Raw genomic sequence first — 18917 nt, forward strand, 5'->3', positions numbered from 1 at the left:
GTCGACAGTATCTTTTTTCGTTTTTTTTTTAAGGATTCCCTATGACTGCACCGAATACTTGAGCCACAGTACCTAATAACCATTATGAAGTTATATGATTGTCTCTACTTTAAGTGTTTGGTTCAATAAATTAAAATGTGTGCCAGACATAGTTAAAGGAAATCAACTGGAGTTAACTACAGATTACTTGCTATTACCATAACAAACCTTTGGGTTCTACGATCCATTTTTCAAGTTTTTTGTTTACATCATACGAAGATTACCTATATTAGCTGGTAGTGATTTTTAAATACAAAATTACAAAGCTCTGTATTTTATTTTCGATTGTTTTCTTATCATGAGTTTATAGAATACTAATTACAACCCTTATATATTCTACTCGAAAAGTGATCAGTAAACATTAAGGCGATACCGAAGGATTCAACGCGTCGACGCGATCGACGTTCGATTTATAGCAACCAATGACCTTTGAACCAATATTAGCATAAAACAAATCTTCTACGCCTGCGCAAAGCGGGAGATACAAACGTAAACATTGTAGAGTCATTGAACTTTCTGATAGCGTACTGCTGCACCTCTCTTCGCTCACGCATTGAAAATTTTGAGAAAGCGTTTATTTTTTCGCCGAAACTTTCAAAAACCGTGCCTCCAGCAATGGGTAAGCCAACAAAGCGTAAACGGCGTGCAACATTGGCTGCATCTGTCCGATGGACACCTGCCAAAACAACTCGATCGGCCGCTACTGCCGGCGGCACTTCCGGGTTTGCAGACGACACCGCAACCGGTAAGCGATACTTTCCATAAATTTTACTTTTTTCCGAAAAAATCTATTTTTTTCCTTCATTGTTAAGGCATCTAAAAAATGTCGGAATATGTGCACTCTTGTGATTTGTTGAGTATTTGCGGTATTTTTCCACTGAAATAAATGATATTTGGTGAAAAACACTATAAAATGTCTATTCAATACTTTATTGACACTCTGTACCCTAAGGAAAGGTAAATATCGCCATACATATGAACCTCGAAAAAGCAATACAAATCAGTAGGTAAAAAAAATAACAGCAAATAGATTTGTAGAGTATTTTTCAGTATTTTCCTGCAGAAACTCAAACATATGTCATGTTAACTTGAAAAATTCATTTTTACATTTAATGTAGGTGCACTGGTGCAATGTGACACTATTGACATTGAGGATGCCCGGCTGCCCACGGTACTGTCTCATCCTGACAAGTTAATGTCACAGGTCTTTGACATCGTGGAAAACGCAGCCTCATCCAGTGTAAACCAGCCCAAAGATTCATTAACGGGCAATATTGTCAGCATTTTAGCATCGTTGAAACATCAGCTGGATGGTTCTACGCGACGTTTGTCTACAGGGGACTCCCTGTTCCTCACAACCACAGATAGCATTATCAAATTTGTCTCGCACACTCCCTGTCGCATTTGCCATAAATTCACAGTTTCATGTAGATCTTCTTCATCTTTTTCTGGTGTTGACTCCTTGATCTTTGTTTGCTCCTCTTGTAAATTTTCTTTTAATTTTGATAATGATACACGTAAAATACCATCCAGTTCTACAAACAAACGCCTGTATTCTCCTACTTTCCTTGCAATGAGTTTTCTTATGAATGGCAAGTATTTTACCGACTATGATACCATATTAAACACTCTTGGCTTGTCCCATTATACAGATAACACATACAATAATATCATAAAATGGATGTATCCCACTGTTAAATCCTTAACTGATTGGAGTTGTGGGCAAATTCAGCGACATATTAGGGAAAGAGGAGATGCTAACAATTGGGAGTGTGCGGGTGATGGTTTCTTTGGTTCGAGGAAACAGGCAAACAACTCTTCCTTCACTTTACATGACTTCCAGACTGGAAAGATCGCCTTCCGATCACACAGGACAAAAACAGGGCAAGACCATAACTGGGAAGGTACCAGTGCTGGTGCAGAGGGGGATATGTTTGCTGAAATTTGTAAAAATGTCAAAGATGCAGACATAATTATATCCCGGGCCATACTGGACAAAGATTGTGCATTGACCAAAATACTGTTGGAAGTATTTCCTGAAACAGAAATTACTTTCTGTAACAATCATGTTATCAAGACTTTTCATGGTGAGCTTCTTAAACTGAAAGAACTTAAATGTCAGGTAGGATCGTCTTTCATAATATTTGACAAATATTAGACCACAACATCTAATTTTCATTGTTGTGAGTGCATCAAACATTGAAGTAACTTGTACAGTTATAAAAACACATTAGCACCAGGGCAGAGCAGAACAGTTGATAATGTATCACAAAGAGACTGAATCTTCTCTTCAGTACCCAGGACAGATTATTCATTTGATAGAATTACCTCTTTAAATATATCTCATATTTACATTATGATTACAGTGCAAGGTGAAACGGAAATGTCAAAGACTGACAGATGACACAATTGCGAGTATGAAGCGATCCTTGAATAATCTGGTGAGCAGCACTGAAATAACTGATGGGGATGACAGCATGGACAACTTTGCAGCTGCTCTCCTTAATTTTGGTGAACATTACGCTGATAATCACTCAAGTGAGTGGTGCAAATTTCATGCCAAGGTACGGTCATGTAATGTAGAATGTAAACACATCTTTACACATCTACCCTGTGTGTATTTTGTGATACTGACTATATATATATATATATATATATATATATATATATATATATATATATATTATATATATATATATATATTGTCAGCATATATACTGTCTATATATACTGTCAGTATATATATAATATATATATATATATATATATATATATATATATATATATATATATATATATATATATATATATATATATATATATATATATATATAAGCAACAGAAACATTTGAAGATAACTTGAGTTGAACCAAACATCTGAAGATCACTACAGAGAATATATGTAGCGTGAAACTCTGAGTAACGCCTAAGTCGTGTTTTCTACTTGTTATCAATGTTTACTATATATATATATATATATATATATATATATATATATATATATATATATATATATATATATATATATATATATATATACCGTATGATTATATATATGCATATATATATATATATATATATATATATATATATATATATATGTATATATATATATATATATATATATATATATATATATATATATATATATATATATATATTATATATATATATATATATATATATATATACACACATGCACACGGTGTGCCCTGTAAGCCTATTTGGCCAGCCATAACTCATTGACTCATGAATATTCTCTGTGACGCAAGAAAATTTTCAGTTGAATAGGAAATTGAAATTATACATTGTGACACAATTTCAACTTTTCAATTGACTCAGAAGTTTCTTGAGGTCTTTTTAGTTAAAGGGCACACTAAAATTAACAAATATCCAATATCAGTCCACACATCCACATTCATTGATGCGTTTTCTCCTCTCCTGATGTAGAAAGGGCCCACACCCATTTTCACTGAGCAATTATGATTGCCTGTACATGTTTTCAGAGAACTATCAAACTAGGGCCTGTCAGATAAAGTCAAAAGGATTGATTTGATGCCTTTACTCACTTTTATTTATACATTGTGTAAACATAGGAGAAGGACGGAAGGCCATATACGACACTGCACAGGATAACATGCACTATCCAGCTAACTGCATTCAGGGACCTACTTCAGAAAATGGCAAGTCATCCTGAAGAGTATGTGAATCCTGCTGGCAGATTTACCACCAATGTGTGTGAGGCCTTCCATGGTGCAGCTCTCAGATACAGGGACAAGCGCATTAACTTAGGACATACACACTACTGTCTTAAAACTGATATGGCAATACTTCATAAGGTTATTTTAATAGAATACTTATTCATTTATTGAAAAATCATTTTTTTATTTAATATTTAGCATATGTAATCTTGAAATCACAAATTTCTTTATTTTAATGTCAGTTTTTTCCTATTGACGGGCTTTTCAAAATAATAGTTTTCTAGCCACAGTGCACTACAAAACATGGTCAGATAATCATCAAATTTGATTATACGAGATAATCAAAATTTATGAAAATGTCAAGCTGATTGGAAACTATTGTGTGGAAAATTTCATTTTATGCATTCTTTTAACATGGATATTTATTTCAAAACAAACACTTTATTCAGAACATTGGTCCTATCTGGAAACTCCTTGTCTTTATGGAAATGGATATTGCAGTACCAGATCATGCCGTAAGTTCCATTCTGGAAGAACAAAAAGAATGGATGAGGAGACTAAATGAAAACAAGCGACCAGAAGTTGCAAAACAAAGGTACATCTGACTCAATATGGCTGTTGCAGGTTGCATTTTTGTTCTAAATAAGGACGTATGATTGGCATTGGACACTGTTGCTAAGAAACTCAAACAACTTTGTTGTTGTTTGTAGTATTCACATAAAGGGGTTACAAAAGATAGCTGATGGAAAAAGGTATAATATTTAAGATATATCCCACAATAAAAAGCCATTGAATTTCAGAGGAATTTATCTGTCTTATGCAGGGCCACCCAAAGAAAAGAGCATCATAAAAAGCTTACGTCACAGAAAAAGAGGATGGAGAATGTCAGGAAGACAGGAATGACAGTGGTGGAGTATGTTGGGAATGGAAAGGGAGTGGAGGAAGAGGAGACAGACAGGCACTCAGAAGATATGTGCAATGAATCACAGGACACAGTTCAGGGTGAAAGAGATTGCACGTCTTCACCTGATGTTGCAGAAACAGCTACACCATTCTATATATTCTATGATTGCGAGACAACAGGATTGAATACCTACTCAGATAGTATAGTTGAAGTAGCTGCCAAACTGTTCACAGGCAACATGGAGTTCAGTCAACTGATCCATACATCTGCAAGAATGAATACAAAGGGTGAATATTCTGAGTATTCAGTGATGACTTGACTTGAAGTACAATGCATGAAGGTCATTTTCATTTTTCAAACCTTGTCTGTTAGAAAGTGTAATTAGTAATTGTAATCACATATCAGTTTGATAAAGAATATAAACATCACAAGAACATTGCAATATAGCTTTAGACCTACATGTTCTACATTAGTTTTAATGGATGACAATATGACAAAAGATCTGTATATTCTGTTGTGGCATGTGACCTCAAAATTTTTGCTTGCATGATCAATAGGGCTGGGGACTCTATGCCCAGGATAAGTAAACAAAATCTGTTGTTTTGTAACGCTTTAATTTCATTGATAGGTATCAAAATTGATAAGTGTATAATGAATATATATATCCTCTCACTTAACACAACAAAAGACTGGTATAAGTGCATAATGAATATATATATATCCTCTCACTTAGCACAACAAAAGACTGGTATAACTCCAGCTATGTTGACAGGGAAACCAAAATTGTCAACTGTGATGTCAGCTTTTATGCAATGGCTCAAAGATTCCATAACTGATGCTGAGAGACAAACAGGCTTGAGTTACTCACCAAGTAAGTATTAACTAATTAAATGATAACATATGTATTGCTCAATGATATTAATATTTATAAGTGACAGAAATGTTGAAATCTACTTTTAGTATACCCAGTTATAAAAGGTATTTTGGCATATGAACAGATAGTGGCAATGAATGAAAGACATGTGAATATATAGTTTCCACATCAAGAGGTTTTGTTATCATTTGCATACAAGTGAATGATATTTAAACAAAATTCCACCCTAGTGATAGAGATATTCCATGAGATTCCTTTCAGTTCATGACATATATACTAGTGATTTTGAGTGCATATATGAAATTAAATGGTCAAAACTGATTGGAATGCCTGATGTTGAGGTGGTTTATTGCTATAGTGTCATAATATATTGAAATTCTGATGTAAAATTTCAAAATGGGAATTTTCTCTAGCTTAAAGCTAACATGTGTACTAATTGTGCTACATTATATGCATAGTAAGTTGTCCCTTCTTAATCGATCAGATGGCTGTTTTTGTGTCATCATTATGCTGGTGTGGTGTATCACCTATAGTTTGTGTTATTCAACAGTCATGTCATTTCTACACTTCTGGACAATGTGCATTTGTATCTTGTCAGTCACAACAAAAATAACAATAATGTTGAGATAACACAGGGACAGGCTATATAGGTTGTAGTATTATAAGAGTATATTTATGACAAAATCAGCAACCTGATCAGTTTACACATGAAGGTAAAAACAAAAAAATATGATAGTGATATTAACCACCTATGCAATGAATATATCAATCAATTTTGAGCAGTTAACTGCATATATGCACTCACTATTGATTATGTATATAATTTTGTGAACTGGTGACAATCATTATCTCATGGTTTCTGGTATAACCTGTCCCTGGTGTGGTTTATTGCTTAAACTGTTACTAATGCAAAGCTAACAAATTGTAGTTTGTTGAAGTTGTGAGGATCAGTTGAACTATTGTCAGTCTACATGGAAATAAAACAGACTTGAAGAATAGAAAACTTGGGTTTGTTAAAATAACTCAAGTCCTCATGCATGGTAAAAGGTTGTTTTTTTATTGCAAAGAAAAACCAACATTTACCATGCATGAAGACTTGATTTATTTTAACAATTTAACTTACCTTGTTTATACACTTGGATTTTTCCATCATAGATAATATAAATGATACTGCTTTTGTAAATATCAAAGCATGGCGTGTATGTTTTGACACCTGAAAGATAGTATAATACAAATTAGAGACACTGCTAAATCTGCTGATGATTGCTGAATGTCAAGAAATTGGATTAGAATAATACCAATTATATTATTTTTATCACATTAAGATCAACCTGTTGATATTATTTTCAGCACTTGTTGCTCACAATGGGTGTGTGTATGACTTTCCTATACTTCTCCATGAGTTACATGTCCGAGGTCTACTTGATCACTATGTAGAGGAAATGAACGCTATCAAGCTGCAATTTGCCGACACTTTACAACTCTGTCGTAAGGTAACTATCACATCACTTTTATCAAGCATGACCATATCACATTAACCTAACTGAAATAGTTTAAAATATATATTTATGATATTAATATTGATATGTAAGGGAATACTGAATTTCATATGACAGAAACAGAATATTTGTATGTTCATTTTTTATATATCAGTTAATCTTCACTTCCTACATTAACTGTACAATTATGTTTCATTATAGCTAAAAAGTGAGAAGATAGCACCATTTCTGGAGAAGAATCAAGGCCTATCACAGGAAGCATTATTCAAACTTGCCTTTCCCGGTCAAAGTTATAATGGTATTTGTATATATATTGTTTGTTCAGGTTGTTTAATTTATCTCATTGTTGTATATGAATTGCTAACAACAAAATTGGGTAAAGACACTGAACATTGTGACAAAGTTCAATTCCCTTTGGATAGCTAAAACAATTGCATCTGCATGTACATGTAGTTTTAATGTGCATGCATCTTTTTTTGCAGGTCACAGAGCTCTGGCAGATGTAAAGGCGCTCATCAGCATTTTCAAGGAACAAGCCTTTAGAAACCATCTCAACCGTATGGAAGTAAAGTCTGCAGACAGAGTTGTCAATGAGTGGAGACAGAAATTTGATATATATAAAGAGAGCAAGCATATAAAGCTGCAATTCGCAAATCACACCATGCATGGCCGCAATATCATCAGCTTGAGCAAATGTCTTGTTTTAAAGCTTATTCAAAACCATATATCATATGAAGATTTAGACACTCTGTATCAGCAGCATGCAGGGAATATGCAGAATTTCAAAACCGCATTATCAGAAAGAGGAATAAAAAATAGAAATTGGTGTAATGCAATGTGCTCACATTTTCAGAGATGGTATGGACAGTGAGTGGCCACAATGGCTGTTTAAATTGTAGGTGTCACAATGTGAACAATGAAGGTGGAGTACAAGGAAACATGTGTGAAGAGTGAGGGGTATAGTGCGTTTAGTTTTTTTTATAAGGGGGGATTGGCAAAAATGATGGTTAGTGTTAAGTAATTTATAGAATGGATAAGGTCACAGTAGGATGGGGTGTTGTTTTATAGGGTAGATTGTTAGGGATTATAATAGGGGTAATGATTGGTTTCACAGGATAAGTATGGTCATGCTGTGAGTGATAGTGTACCTGTATATTATTAGCAAGGAGTTACATTAAGGGCGGTGGGATAGTTAGTAGTGTGATAAGTGGGAAATGAGATTGGAATATGTAAATAATTAGAGTAAAAAGAAGACAAATCTATTTCTTTAACTCCTAATTTCTATAATTATGTAGAATATTTCAATATATCACTAACTTTTATTTTTAGTAATAAATGATTATTGAATTTTAATAATGATTTACCTTGCAGTAAAGCGTTTTCTGTCAGTTTTGTGTGCAACAATGACTGTATTTCACACTGAAGAAAAAAAGAAACTTGTTGATATGCCATAGAAAAATACTGAAAACATGCAACTTTCACTCAGTAAACCTCAGCAACTTACCCCTAATAATGTAAGATTATCAAGTCAACTCTATAAAGTGTCTTCCATACATCACCAACTGAACAAACTGCCTGGTACATGTACATATATCTGTAATAAAACAGTTATGGTAAAGTAATAGGTCAAATATGTTGGGGCACCATCTCAGCCAAATTAAACAATATCCACATCCATAAGATCACAATTTGCAAACTTGGAAAGTACGTTCAAGTTTGCAACTTGAAAGTTTGCCTTGGTTGGTTACTTTCAGGCATATCTGGAAACTGCACAACAGATTTGGCATATGCTTTTTGCAAATCAGTTGCTTCAAAACAGAAGAAATTTTTTGTTCAAACAGCTGCCCCATTTAGAATAACAGCAAACTGTAATCACACTTCATTTTAAAGCTCATAATATCAATATCAAATTTTAAATTGTTTCATCTATAAAGTTTGAACATTCAGATGTAATGATGGTCTTCTTTATAGCCTCTAAGGTTCACTGATGTCAGTTATGCAACTGTCAATGTCAACCCCACCTCAGGGCATGGTGGGGATTTGGAAAGTAGTCATGAAATCTGTCAAATGTCCAACCCCCTGAGGCATGGCAATCTGGAATACCCCCACCTAAAACAAGTAAATCACCCACTCCAATGGTTGGGGCATATTTCTGCTTGTCTGTGAAGTGACAAGTGAATCAATATCTGAGGCAATTGCCTCACCCCCTCGGGCATAATGTCATGAAATAATGTCTGATCCCCCACATTTGTCCCATATAGCCCGAGATGGGATCCCTCGGGGATTACATTGACTGCTGCATGATTCTCTCATTCAGAACATAGAGTTAAATGTTCAGAACACTCCACTGTTTTCTTTGTGGAAGTGCTACAATGCTGAGATCATGGAATCTATTTTGTTTTTTACAACAACCATACAGCCATACTACTGGCAATTTACAATATCGATATAACGAAAACTATCCCTAATATCATCATAGTGAACAAACCATTCATCGCCTTAACTTGTCACATTACTTTTCACTAAATCATCATATATTAAGAGAAAAATACATGGTATTATGTGATACTTACCTCTCGCTTCTGCCGGAATGCCTTGCATTTGTAGTGCCACCACAGTCCCTCTATCCACAGAGGGACTGTGGTCGTGCGTTGTCTGAGATGTCTCAGCCTGCGATACATCCATGAGTTTGCGATTTTTAGAAAGTCCTCACAATACTTCGCATTCAGACGTTCAGTTACACATCGAATTTTCTTGAGGAAACCTGCCATACATTAGATCACATGGCAAATACTGCATAGAATTGAAACTGACCTGTGGGTACGTGCGTCGTCTAAGCCACATGTGAAACATTCGCTTCAGCTCAGCGAACTGGACGCGTATCCAAGCTACGACGCGACGACGCTAAGTCGCCGTCGCCGCCATGTTGTCAAAACCCTGTAATTTTGCCTCAAAACTGACACAGAAACCGTATAAACTTCCCTGTACTTCCACGGAGCTACACAAAAATCTACAGGTAACTTCGTTAGCGAGCTACAAATGAAGATAAGCATGCGATTGCCGAAATTCAACCGACTTAGTGAGATACGGGTGTTTTTAACAGCAGAAGATCGCCAAAATTGCTCGCTAGACAAAACCGAATACAAAAACACGATGAATTTTCACGGTCATAAATTTCCATGCTAGGGGCGATGTAGTACTAAACACTGATTACCATCGTGAAATCTCGGCAAATTCAGGCAGATATTGTGAACGCTGAGACGTTTCAAAGTAAAAGTCATCTCATTTGCATATCAACAGCGTCGACCTTTACTACCCTTGGTAACACATCCCTCGATAGAGGGCAGGCTCCACTGAACAATTTATCTCAAAAACCACTTCCAAAAACATCGAGTTCATATATAAAGTTTGCCATAGCAACGGTTGCCTAGCAATTTGAATCCTTCGGTATCGCCTTAAACTATGTGTTATTAACTAACTATAGTTCTAGAATATTTGTATTTCCCTTCTTTTTAGGTGCCGATTATCAACAAGAAAGGCATTTTAAATGATAAGCTGCTGCAACAACACGTCTTTGCTGAAGAATGAAATAAATAATTAGGGTTATAGTATGGTTGTTGCAGAACTTGTCAATACTTAATCAAATTCTTTGTGGTGAAATGACCATCGAATCGAATGAAATCAATAATAACAGAAGGCGTGCAATGCATACGGGCATATCTGGTTGTTAGCTAGCAAATAGAGCTTGATGTCTGATTTTTGATACTCAGAGTAAGCTATTTGAAAAAAAAATAACAAAATGTCAGGCTACATGGGTAAGCTTGACTTCGATTTCACAAATATACAAATAGCTCATTGGCAATGTGCATATCTATATCTATTGTTGCCCCTGTGCACCAAGACGTCTCGAAACCGGTCATTGCTGCACGCAGTTGTATTCTGCCTTTTTATTATAAATATTCGTTGTACATTGTTTCTTTGCATTACTTATTTTATTTATGTAAGCATGAACTATCATGCTGATGGCAGACATATGAACTAGCAGTTGGAAAGTCATTATTTGTTAACAAATTTTACCTTCCTTAAAAAAATGAGTCCAAGGCAAAGAAAATCAATGGGAAAGGTATAGAACATGTTACAAATTACATGTTATCAAAATCGTGCAATGTATGATGGATATGTAATTGCAAATATCTAAATCTTGCTACTGAATCATATAATTATATATTGACTGATTACTAGTGTCAATCCATGAATTTGTTAATAAAATGACACAAAGATTTGTTTGTATTTCCCATTCTGTCGAATCACAATAGATGGCACTTACTGAGTCTTAACTTGGTAGTTGTCTGGTTAAAATAAGTGTAATGTCGCCTCATTGGCTACGTTATATTTGCATTTGGTTTGGCATATTACTGTAAATTCTGTAATTGTATGCCATTGAATAATGTTTTTGTACTGCCACCAGCGACGAGGTTTATCTTTTCTTCTTTTCTTTTTTTTCTTTTTGATTTGGCCTTTCAACATATTTCAGTGTTTACCTTAACCAAGTCATGCACAAGCAACTTTCTATAGCCGTATAACTTTCTATAGGGGGAAGGTCAATGAGCAATGACGCCATTTTTTTTTTAAGATCGCCGCCATCGGCTCATGCGGACAGGTTTTGCTTGTCTTGGAATCACGCTCGATTCTGAATCAACAACTGAGTGAAAACATGCTGCACGTGTGCAAATCGGAAAGACAGAAAGACAACCTTGTAAACAGTGAAAACCCGGCGGAATTCTGTCATTTCTTTCGTAAATTACATAGTTTTGAAAAAATCGCTCTCAAAAATTTGTGATTTTCCGAAGTTTTCTGGGCATTTTTTTCTGTCCTTTCTAGAGGACCTGGAGAAGATGAATGATATTTTTCATGTGGAAACCGCTATTTTTTCCAGTCACCTAAATACATCACCTAAAATTTCCACCCACAACCAAGTCGGGAATGTGACTGTATATGTATGGAACGGGATTTTATGCATAGCCTATTTTTTGTCTTTTGACAAATAGGATTGGCTTGATTGACTTAGAAAATGGAGGAGGTGAGAGGTGATAGACCCTCAGAGGAGAAGCATATATCCATGCTGTTACGTCTATGCTGTGTGTGTGGCACACAAGACCTAAAAAGCCTGCAAATGTCAACTTATATGCCAATGAACACATGAAGGTGTGCCAGTGCCACCACAATGTTGATCACGTCAGTGCAGGCCTTATCGACAGCCCGACACCACCCCATGGCAGTACATACGTAGGCGTACCTCAAATCGTCGGCATACGACCACAAAATTACCTCTGAAAACTGTTTCACGCTGCACATTTCGATGCTGGAAGTAGTTATCCGACTGCTGCAGTCTTTTTGTTGAGGCTTTCCGTTATCTAGTCTAAATTAATAAAATCAAATAAGGTAAACCGTTGCACAAAAACCCTACTCCCCATCCCAGGGTCCTTTCATCTGTCCCCGTGTCGCCAGCCATTGTTTACGCATAGGTTTTGAAATTCGCTGGATATCGCGGGGTCAAGCCAAGTCGTAAGCCATGTGCGCATGAGCTCAAAATTTACCCAGCAGCGTCGGCGAAAAGTTATACGGCCATAGGGCTCTATGGGTAAAGTTGTTTGTGTCATTGCGAACTAAGGCGAACGCTTCAGAATGGAATTACGTTTGGCAATTATTAAATTTGGAGTGTTTCTTGGAAATACAATATATAACTAACGGTGAAATAGTTAGAGGCAATATATACATTTAATTTTTTAAGAAAATTCCATTCAAGATAATTTTCAGACATTATGTATTTTTTCTGTTTTTAATTGTATATCCTTTTATTATAGTTACATGATTGTTCCCTAAAATCTGCTTCACCTCTATATGTTTTAACTTATAGTCTAAGCAAATTATCGGATATTAGCTTTGTTTCTCTCTGTCAATAATGTCCTTTGAAAATGTATATAGTGTACGTTATCTCATCGGGAAATGAGATAGCCCTGTAGTTCAGTAGTTCAATATATATTTTCTCGGTTTCCCTAAGTATAATCCATAGCTGCTGGCATTTAAACTCTCTTACGTAAATTGAAGTACATCATCTCTTTTTACTTTTTTTTACTTATTGTTGACACAAAGTCCGATAAAATGGGTCACGATTATGGTTCAAAGTGTGGTGCTCTGCCTTTTAGTCAATGATGAATGCGTCGTCCAGGCTAGCACAAGCCTCATATGCCATAGTTATTCAGCGTCGTGTGACTGTTAAGATAACCCTTTGACATCTCCTTTATCGCCATGTAGAGTTGCGTACGCAGGAATGGAAACAACGTTGCTGTAAAAAATACCTCTGATGTCAAGGTGTTCGCTTGTGTCCATGAAAATGAGGCGCATAGTCAACATAAGAATCGACTACTTCATGTTTGTATCGGTGATACCTGGTAAGCTCATTCTGACAAATGTGCAATCTAAACCTTTGCCATCCAAAAGAGTATGTCTTATTAAGTGATATTTACAGTCTAGGCAAGTTTCAATGGTGTCACTTTTGGATCAAAGGCCAAATATGACTTCTTTTTCAAAAGCCAGGTTTTTCACCAAACAAATTTCGACGTCGGCACAATACGAATATGCTCTACAAGTGAACATGTAATAAATGATTTACTTGGCGTTTTATTGTAATAAACGAGAAGAAGCAAGCTCCATGTCTTTCAGTCTGTACTCAAAGTGATTCAGAAAGTAGTCTAATGCCCACGAATATAAAAGTGCATGATTTACTGGCCAGAAACATGGGGATGTTGAATAAAATAACGAGAAAAAAAGTTCTGTCTGTCTTGGATAGTCCAAGTATTGCTCGGTAATCCAATTAATTCACAAAGTCGGCAAATGATCAGGCGACATAGGGACCATGAACCTGGACGGGGATTGAAAAAAAGCTGTAAAGAAATGAATCCATATGCAGGCTTTTGAACTTATTTTGTCGCTTACCTTAAACATGCAACGTTGCAACTGAGAAGTAATCAACATATTGTAAACTAATCGCTTTCAGCTGCACAGTATAGTTGACGTTATGAGAATACACTTCAACACGGTAAATGTTAATGTTTACTTCTCCGTTGCACGTAGAAATAGAAATATTACGTTTGTTGAGATGGATTTTAAGATCCGAAATAGAGAACTTTATATGTTTCTATCAAATAGGGAAAAATAAATTAGCACATCGAAATAATCCAGTCTGCCTGGGGCTTTGATACGAAATATCTTTCCTGGTACTACATATACTGCCACGATGACTTTTTGCGTTGCGAGTTGGTGTTTGCATATTAGCTACCTATATAGTCGAGGACACAAACCATTGATTTCACAAGGTGGATAAGCTTAGAAACTAGCTACACGTTGACCTTTTTCAAGTTTGTACGTTGATAACTACATAATTTATAAATTAGTATTTTTGTTTGTTTAAGTAAAAGGAATTCCTGAATTTATAGTTGATTAATTAACAACTTTAATTTTCTATGTCAGTAATGGATTATCATAATGATGGTTTTACATTTTACCTGTCTTTTGTTATGTTGTTTTATACGGGATGGGGAGTATTTCAAAGATTACTGATTATGTTCATTTCACACTATGAATCATTTTAAAGGGAGTTTAAGATGGCTTATCCTCTTTTGTCAAATGTAGTAAGACCTACAATCTTGAAGGACATGTCAATTTTGCACATATTATCAAACAAATTCTAGCAACAAATATTTCTTTGGAGTTGTTGATATGAGGAATTACATTTAGGTACGTCTGTAACTGATAGTGTTTTTTGTGTTTTTATTTGGTATTAAATTGTAATCCCTTTTGCAACTTAAAAGGCATTTTGAGTAAAATCTATTCAGCCTGTCCACTTGACCTTTACATGTGTAAGCTTAACTGTTATTTTTTGGCAAAACAATTCTGGTCTCGTGGTGAATTCTGATCCAAACTGCAATTTAAATATAATATATAACTGTATTTTTATACGTACGCACGCTTAGTTGACAAGCAAAATAAGTGGCCCTTAACTTGCTTCAGGCAGAAGAATATAAAGTTCATTTAACAAGCAAAACTAAAAAAGCGAGAAAATAATCAAACATAAGGGAGCGTTCAGTAATTATGGCAGGTTCTTCTTGCGTATTAGTCAAAATAAGTGAACCCCCTACTCATTGCACCAAAAAATATATGACCCAATTTTAAGATGACAGAAATTCCATGACCCCCCCCCCGCCCCGCGTGTACTCTAGCTGCACATGCAAATACCTCGGGGGGGGGGGGGAGATAGAATCCAAAAAAAGGTCAGATTTTTTCAATGACCCTCTTCACAAACTCACAAGATATTAATGTTCAAATTCACCCTCTGGCTGGTTATAGTTTTGAAATTACCCCTCAAAGGGATTGTACAGAAACTTAAGCTGCTGTCCTTTGAAAATAAAAGACTGTGCTGTGTAAGAGCGCTTTGTTATATTATTTTAACAATATCATAAAACACCCTTGCACAGCATTTCTACAAAATCTTCTCCTGAAAATATGAGCATAGGAATATTACTTCTTTTAAAGTAATTATCAATTTAAAGTTAATTTCGCAGAAGGCAAAAGCGCCATGTGCTAATGTGCAAGTAAACTCTCTTGCATTCAGCATCCATTGACATGATTGTAGTTTTACGTGGACATTTCAGCTCAATGTTCACTTGAAGGGGCCTCATTAACCTTTGACCAAAACACTTATATGCCCCCCTAGGTTACTTATTTTATTTAATACAGGCAGTAAAGTCGTAGCTTGCCATGTTTTGTTCTGTCACGCAAAGTGATTAATCAGGATATATATTTGAAAATTAACCTGGTGACGCCATGTTTTTAATTTTGCTAAACAATACATATACAGTTAATGTTTCAAATTAAGAGCTTTCAAGAATTTGACAATAGTAGAAAGTATGGGGTGAGAACAATGATATATTTACTTCCCCATCAGACTAACATCTGGTTATCCTACACTTTTAAAATATGTAGTCGGTAGTAGCTTCTGTAAAGGCGTTTATTTTAAAACATGAAATGGAATTGATAGAAATATCCAAAAAATCAGGAACGATTACCAAAACGTTATAATAGTAAGATCATATGTTTTTGAATTAGGCATCTTTTCACATTTAGGGAGCTATATTTAGATACAATTACAAGGAACACTGATATGATATGGTGAAAAGCTTATTCATTTTGAAAAAGATACTTTTTAAAGATGTATTTGGAAAATTCCATTAAGATGACGTTACTTATAATTTCATTATAAATTTGCCGTACTTCACCTTAAGCAAATACATAACTAAATAAACTTTCTTGATACAGAGTGCGCGGTCTGGTGATAAAGGGTACAGTAATATATATAACATAAAGATTGCAATTAGCATCAAATTGCTTCTATTTCATTAGAGTACGCTAAAAAAATCAATTGAATGCATATGAAATATAAAACATTCTGACGCTCTTTGGTCAAAGACATTTTTAAATTTATTTCACTGTGGTATAATATCACTTTCAGAATAACCGTCCACGGGACAGCTTGCCTTGCCTAGGATGAAACTCAATCATGAGAGTCAACCTTGCAGCTAAATTAAATACACAACATACTTAATAGTCTGTGGGCCGAACAGATCTATCGTTTCAAAAATTCAAGGTAATCGAGTCTGGATGTTGTAAACGATTGAAATGACAAATACTTGCCTAAAAGATATAGAAAAACAATTTTTCAATCTACTTTGCTGGAGAGGAGCGCAGAATTTCACCAAAAAGTCCCCTAAAACGAAGTGAATGAAAATAGGGGTAAAAGGTCATCAGCTATCTTCTCTAGAATAACAAACGATCTCACTGGCGGATGTGACGACATTCCAAGTACAAGATCCAATCAAATAATGCGTTACATAGGCGTACACAATGGCTGCCCTTGCCAATATGAAGTGTGTATGCCACGTCGCCAAGACGAAAAGAAAGAAGCCTATTTATTCCTTCACAGATAAATCATGGACTAAAGTGCTTCAATGTTCTGAAGTATGGAAGGATTCTGATGGTTTGGAGCAGGAAGTAGCACTGCACTATAAGGTGACATGTTATAACATGGTTTCTCTTTGAGACTGTGGTTGTTGTTACATTTTGCAGCACAGTACCTCCCCACTCTGGTTATACAGTTCTGATTAGTCTCTTGACCTTTGTTAAGTTTTTTTTTCTGACAATATTTGATAATATTCTGAGGAGTGTGATAATAATAATACAATAGTAACAAAAGTAATATGACAGAACCCCATGGCCTTGGAGGGCACTCTGTGAAGTTTCGAAGGTATTTCCCGAGGGATACGGTGTATTCTGCCTGTACTTTTCCTCGCGTACTGGCGGCAGAATACACCGTATCCCGAGGGAAATACCTTCGGAACGCCACAGAGTGCCCTCCAAGGCCATGGGGTTCTGTTATTATTACATATGTTCCCTAATTTTGTCGATCGCCGTCGAAAAAAACAGGTAATCACGACACGGCCTGATTGCATATAGATTCTATATAGTGCGCATTGATATGCTGTCAATGAACTTTTCATCAGCTGTGAGCTCACTGATTGGCTAAGGGAAACTTTCTACTATTCATATGCAAATATTTGATGCAGCGTACCGAGTTCACTATATCACTGTATTTCCATCTCGACTAAGACAACAAAAACATACGCAAACAAAGACGTTTTCGGACAGAAACCTTAAATATTTATCTTAAATAAACAAGATCAATTGTAATAAAAATTACAATGACTGAAACTTCAAAATTGTACGCGAAATTAGACTAATCAGAGTCCGAGTACGGCTGTCAGATCTACGGTGAATGAAACACGGTGGTGCACGGACATCTGGCGAAGAAAGACGCTGTTAAGAGTTGTTTTCTGAGGCCGCGATGTTGAATGTGAAGTTTGAGACTCCTCCGGTGATTTGATAATAGCACGGGTAACTGGTTTTGAACTTGCTGGCTACAAGCAAGGATTGCGAAGTACTGATCGCCGCGTTGTCGCAGGAGCCGATCTATCACATTTGTCTTTGCCATGGCCGACACGGGTATTGCACTGTCGCTTGTCGATGTGCTCGGTCACGGCACGGTCCCTCTCTCACGGACCGAGGTCATGGGTTGAATTTGTCATCAACCCCACTCAATATTACTCATTTGCCATTGTTGATCTTCGTATGCGAGTGATTTATTGTAACTGGATACCGATCGCGAATCTAGATCATATTCTTCGTCGCTGTTTCTGTATGGTGAGTGTATGCTGACGTAATCTGGCAAGCTTTACGTCACGGTCGTGGGTCAAGCTCGACTGGTTTGGAAACTCTCAAGTCTACAAGTTTGCGCTGTTATTGTCCAAAGCCAGTCGTTGAAAACAGCAACTTCGGGACGCGTTTTCATAACGGTGTTTCCGTTTATTTTTTGCAACCTGACGAGAGCTTTGACGTCTTCGGTCGAGACCGCAGCAAATCTTGCAGATGTCAACGGCTTCGCCGGTACACCGCTTCCATCGTAGTTAAACTATTTTGCTCCGTCCATGCCGAGATATTAGTTTCACTTCGATAATAAAATTCTGATTCCAAATTACCGAAATAAATACAGATCTGCCAATCGTAATAATGTTTTTCTTCCACAGATATACAATCCGTTTCAGTATTTATTGTTGTTCAGGAGCCGGCGACAATATTTACCAATAGAAAGTAATACGGCCCGGGATAATAACTAATTTGCATAATTTTGCGTGAAATAATTTCTTAATCATGTTTTTTTTTTGTAAACATTATTTAATGGCACGTGACCTGTTTCTGAAATGCATTGAAGTTGATAAAACACGTGAAAC

General features: G+C 35.9%; 3 protein-coding genes across 4 annotated transcripts; 2 read left to right on the forward strand and 1 right to left on the reverse strand.

Moving 5' to 3' along the window:
- The first annotated feature begins 654 nt into the window (after nt 1-654).
- LOC139130246 (uncharacterized) lies at nt 655-3911 on the forward strand. The gene is made up of 4 exons (XM_070695996.1): nt 655-784; nt 1158-2161; nt 2406-2603; nt 3636-3911. The coding sequence occupies exons 1-4, from the start codon at nt 655-657 to the stop codon at nt 3909-3911; spliced, it is 1608 nt and encodes a 535-aa protein (XP_070552097.1).
- A 170-nt stretch (nt 3912-4081) lies between these two features.
- Nucleotides 4082-10471, reverse strand: LOC139129790 (uncharacterized). 2 transcript variants are annotated; one of them, XR_011551675.1, is made up of 6 exons: nt 10232-10471; nt 9591-9781; nt 8522-8611; nt 6642-6731; nt 4838-4910; nt 4082-4267 (listed from the first exon to the last, which is right to left on the reverse strand). XR_011551675.1 is itself a non-coding variant. In XM_070695480.1 (6 exons), the coding sequence occupies exons 1-5, from the start codon at nt 10296-10298 to the stop codon at nt 4894-4896; spliced, it is 420 nt and encodes a 139-aa protein (XP_070551581.1). In that variant the 5' UTR covers nt 10299-10471; the 3' UTR covers nt 4082-4267; nt 4838-4893. The 2 variants fall into 2 exon arrangements, 1 of the variants encoding a protein (XP_070551581.1); XM_070695480.1 differs by lacking the exon at nt 8522-8611 and adding an exon at nt 8382-8436.
- Nucleotides 4208-8236, forward strand: LOC139129789 (DNA polymerase III PolC-type-like). The gene is made up of 6 exons (XM_070695479.1): nt 4208-4335; nt 4564-4931; nt 5378-5515; nt 6869-7011; nt 7219-7315; nt 7500-8236. The coding sequence occupies exons 1-6, from the start codon at nt 4223-4225 to the stop codon at nt 7886-7888; spliced, it is 1248 nt and encodes a 415-aa protein (XP_070551580.1). The 5' UTR covers nt 4208-4222; the 3' UTR covers nt 7889-8236.
- Nucleotides 10472-18917: the final 8446 nt, after the last annotated feature.

Source organism: Ptychodera flava, chromosome 3 (assembly GCF_041260155.1).
Source record: "Ptychodera flava strain L36383 chromosome 3, AS_Pfla_20210202, whole genome shotgun sequence".
Lineage (NCBI taxonomy): Eukaryota > Metazoa > Hemichordata > Enteropneusta > Ptychoderidae > Ptychodera > Ptychodera flava.

Bases quoted from the DNA above. Each gene is read 5' to 3' on its own strand.
- LOC139129789 (XM_070695479.1), top strand. From the start codon at position 4,223: ATGGAAATGGATATTGCAGTACCAGATCATGCCGTAAGTTCCATTCTG. The intron at 5,516-6,868 runs GTAAGTATTAAC...TATTATTTTCAG, and splicing joins AGGCTTGAGTTACTCACCAA to CACTTGTTGCTCACAATGGG. The intron at 7,012-7,218 runs GTAACTATCACA...GTTTCATTATAG, and splicing joins CTTTACAACTCTGTCGTAAG to CTAAAAAGTGAGAAGATAGC.
- LOC139130246 (XM_070695996.1), top strand. From the start codon at position 655: ATGGGTAAGCCAACAAAGCGTAAACGGCGTGCAACATTGGCTGCATCT. The intron at 785-1,157 runs GTAAGCGATACT...CATTTAATGTAG, and splicing joins TGCAGACGACACCGCAACCG to GTGCACTGGTGCAATGTGAC. The intron at 2,604-3,635 runs GTACGGTCATGT...GTGTAAACATAG, and splicing joins GGTGCAAATTTCATGCCAAG to GAGAAGGACGGAAGGCCATA.
- LOC139129790 (XM_070695480.1), bottom strand. From the start codon at position 10,298: ATGACTTTTACTTTGAAACGTCTCAGCGTTCACAATATCTGCCTGAAT. The intron at 8,437-9,590 runs GTAAGTATCACA...TTTTTTCTTCAG, and splicing joins CATTCCGGCAGAAGCGAGAG to TGTGAAATACAGTCATTGTT. The intron at 6,732-8,381 runs GTAAATCATTAT...ACTATCTTTCAG, and splicing joins AGAAAACGCTTTACTGCAAG to GTGTCAAAACATACACGCCA.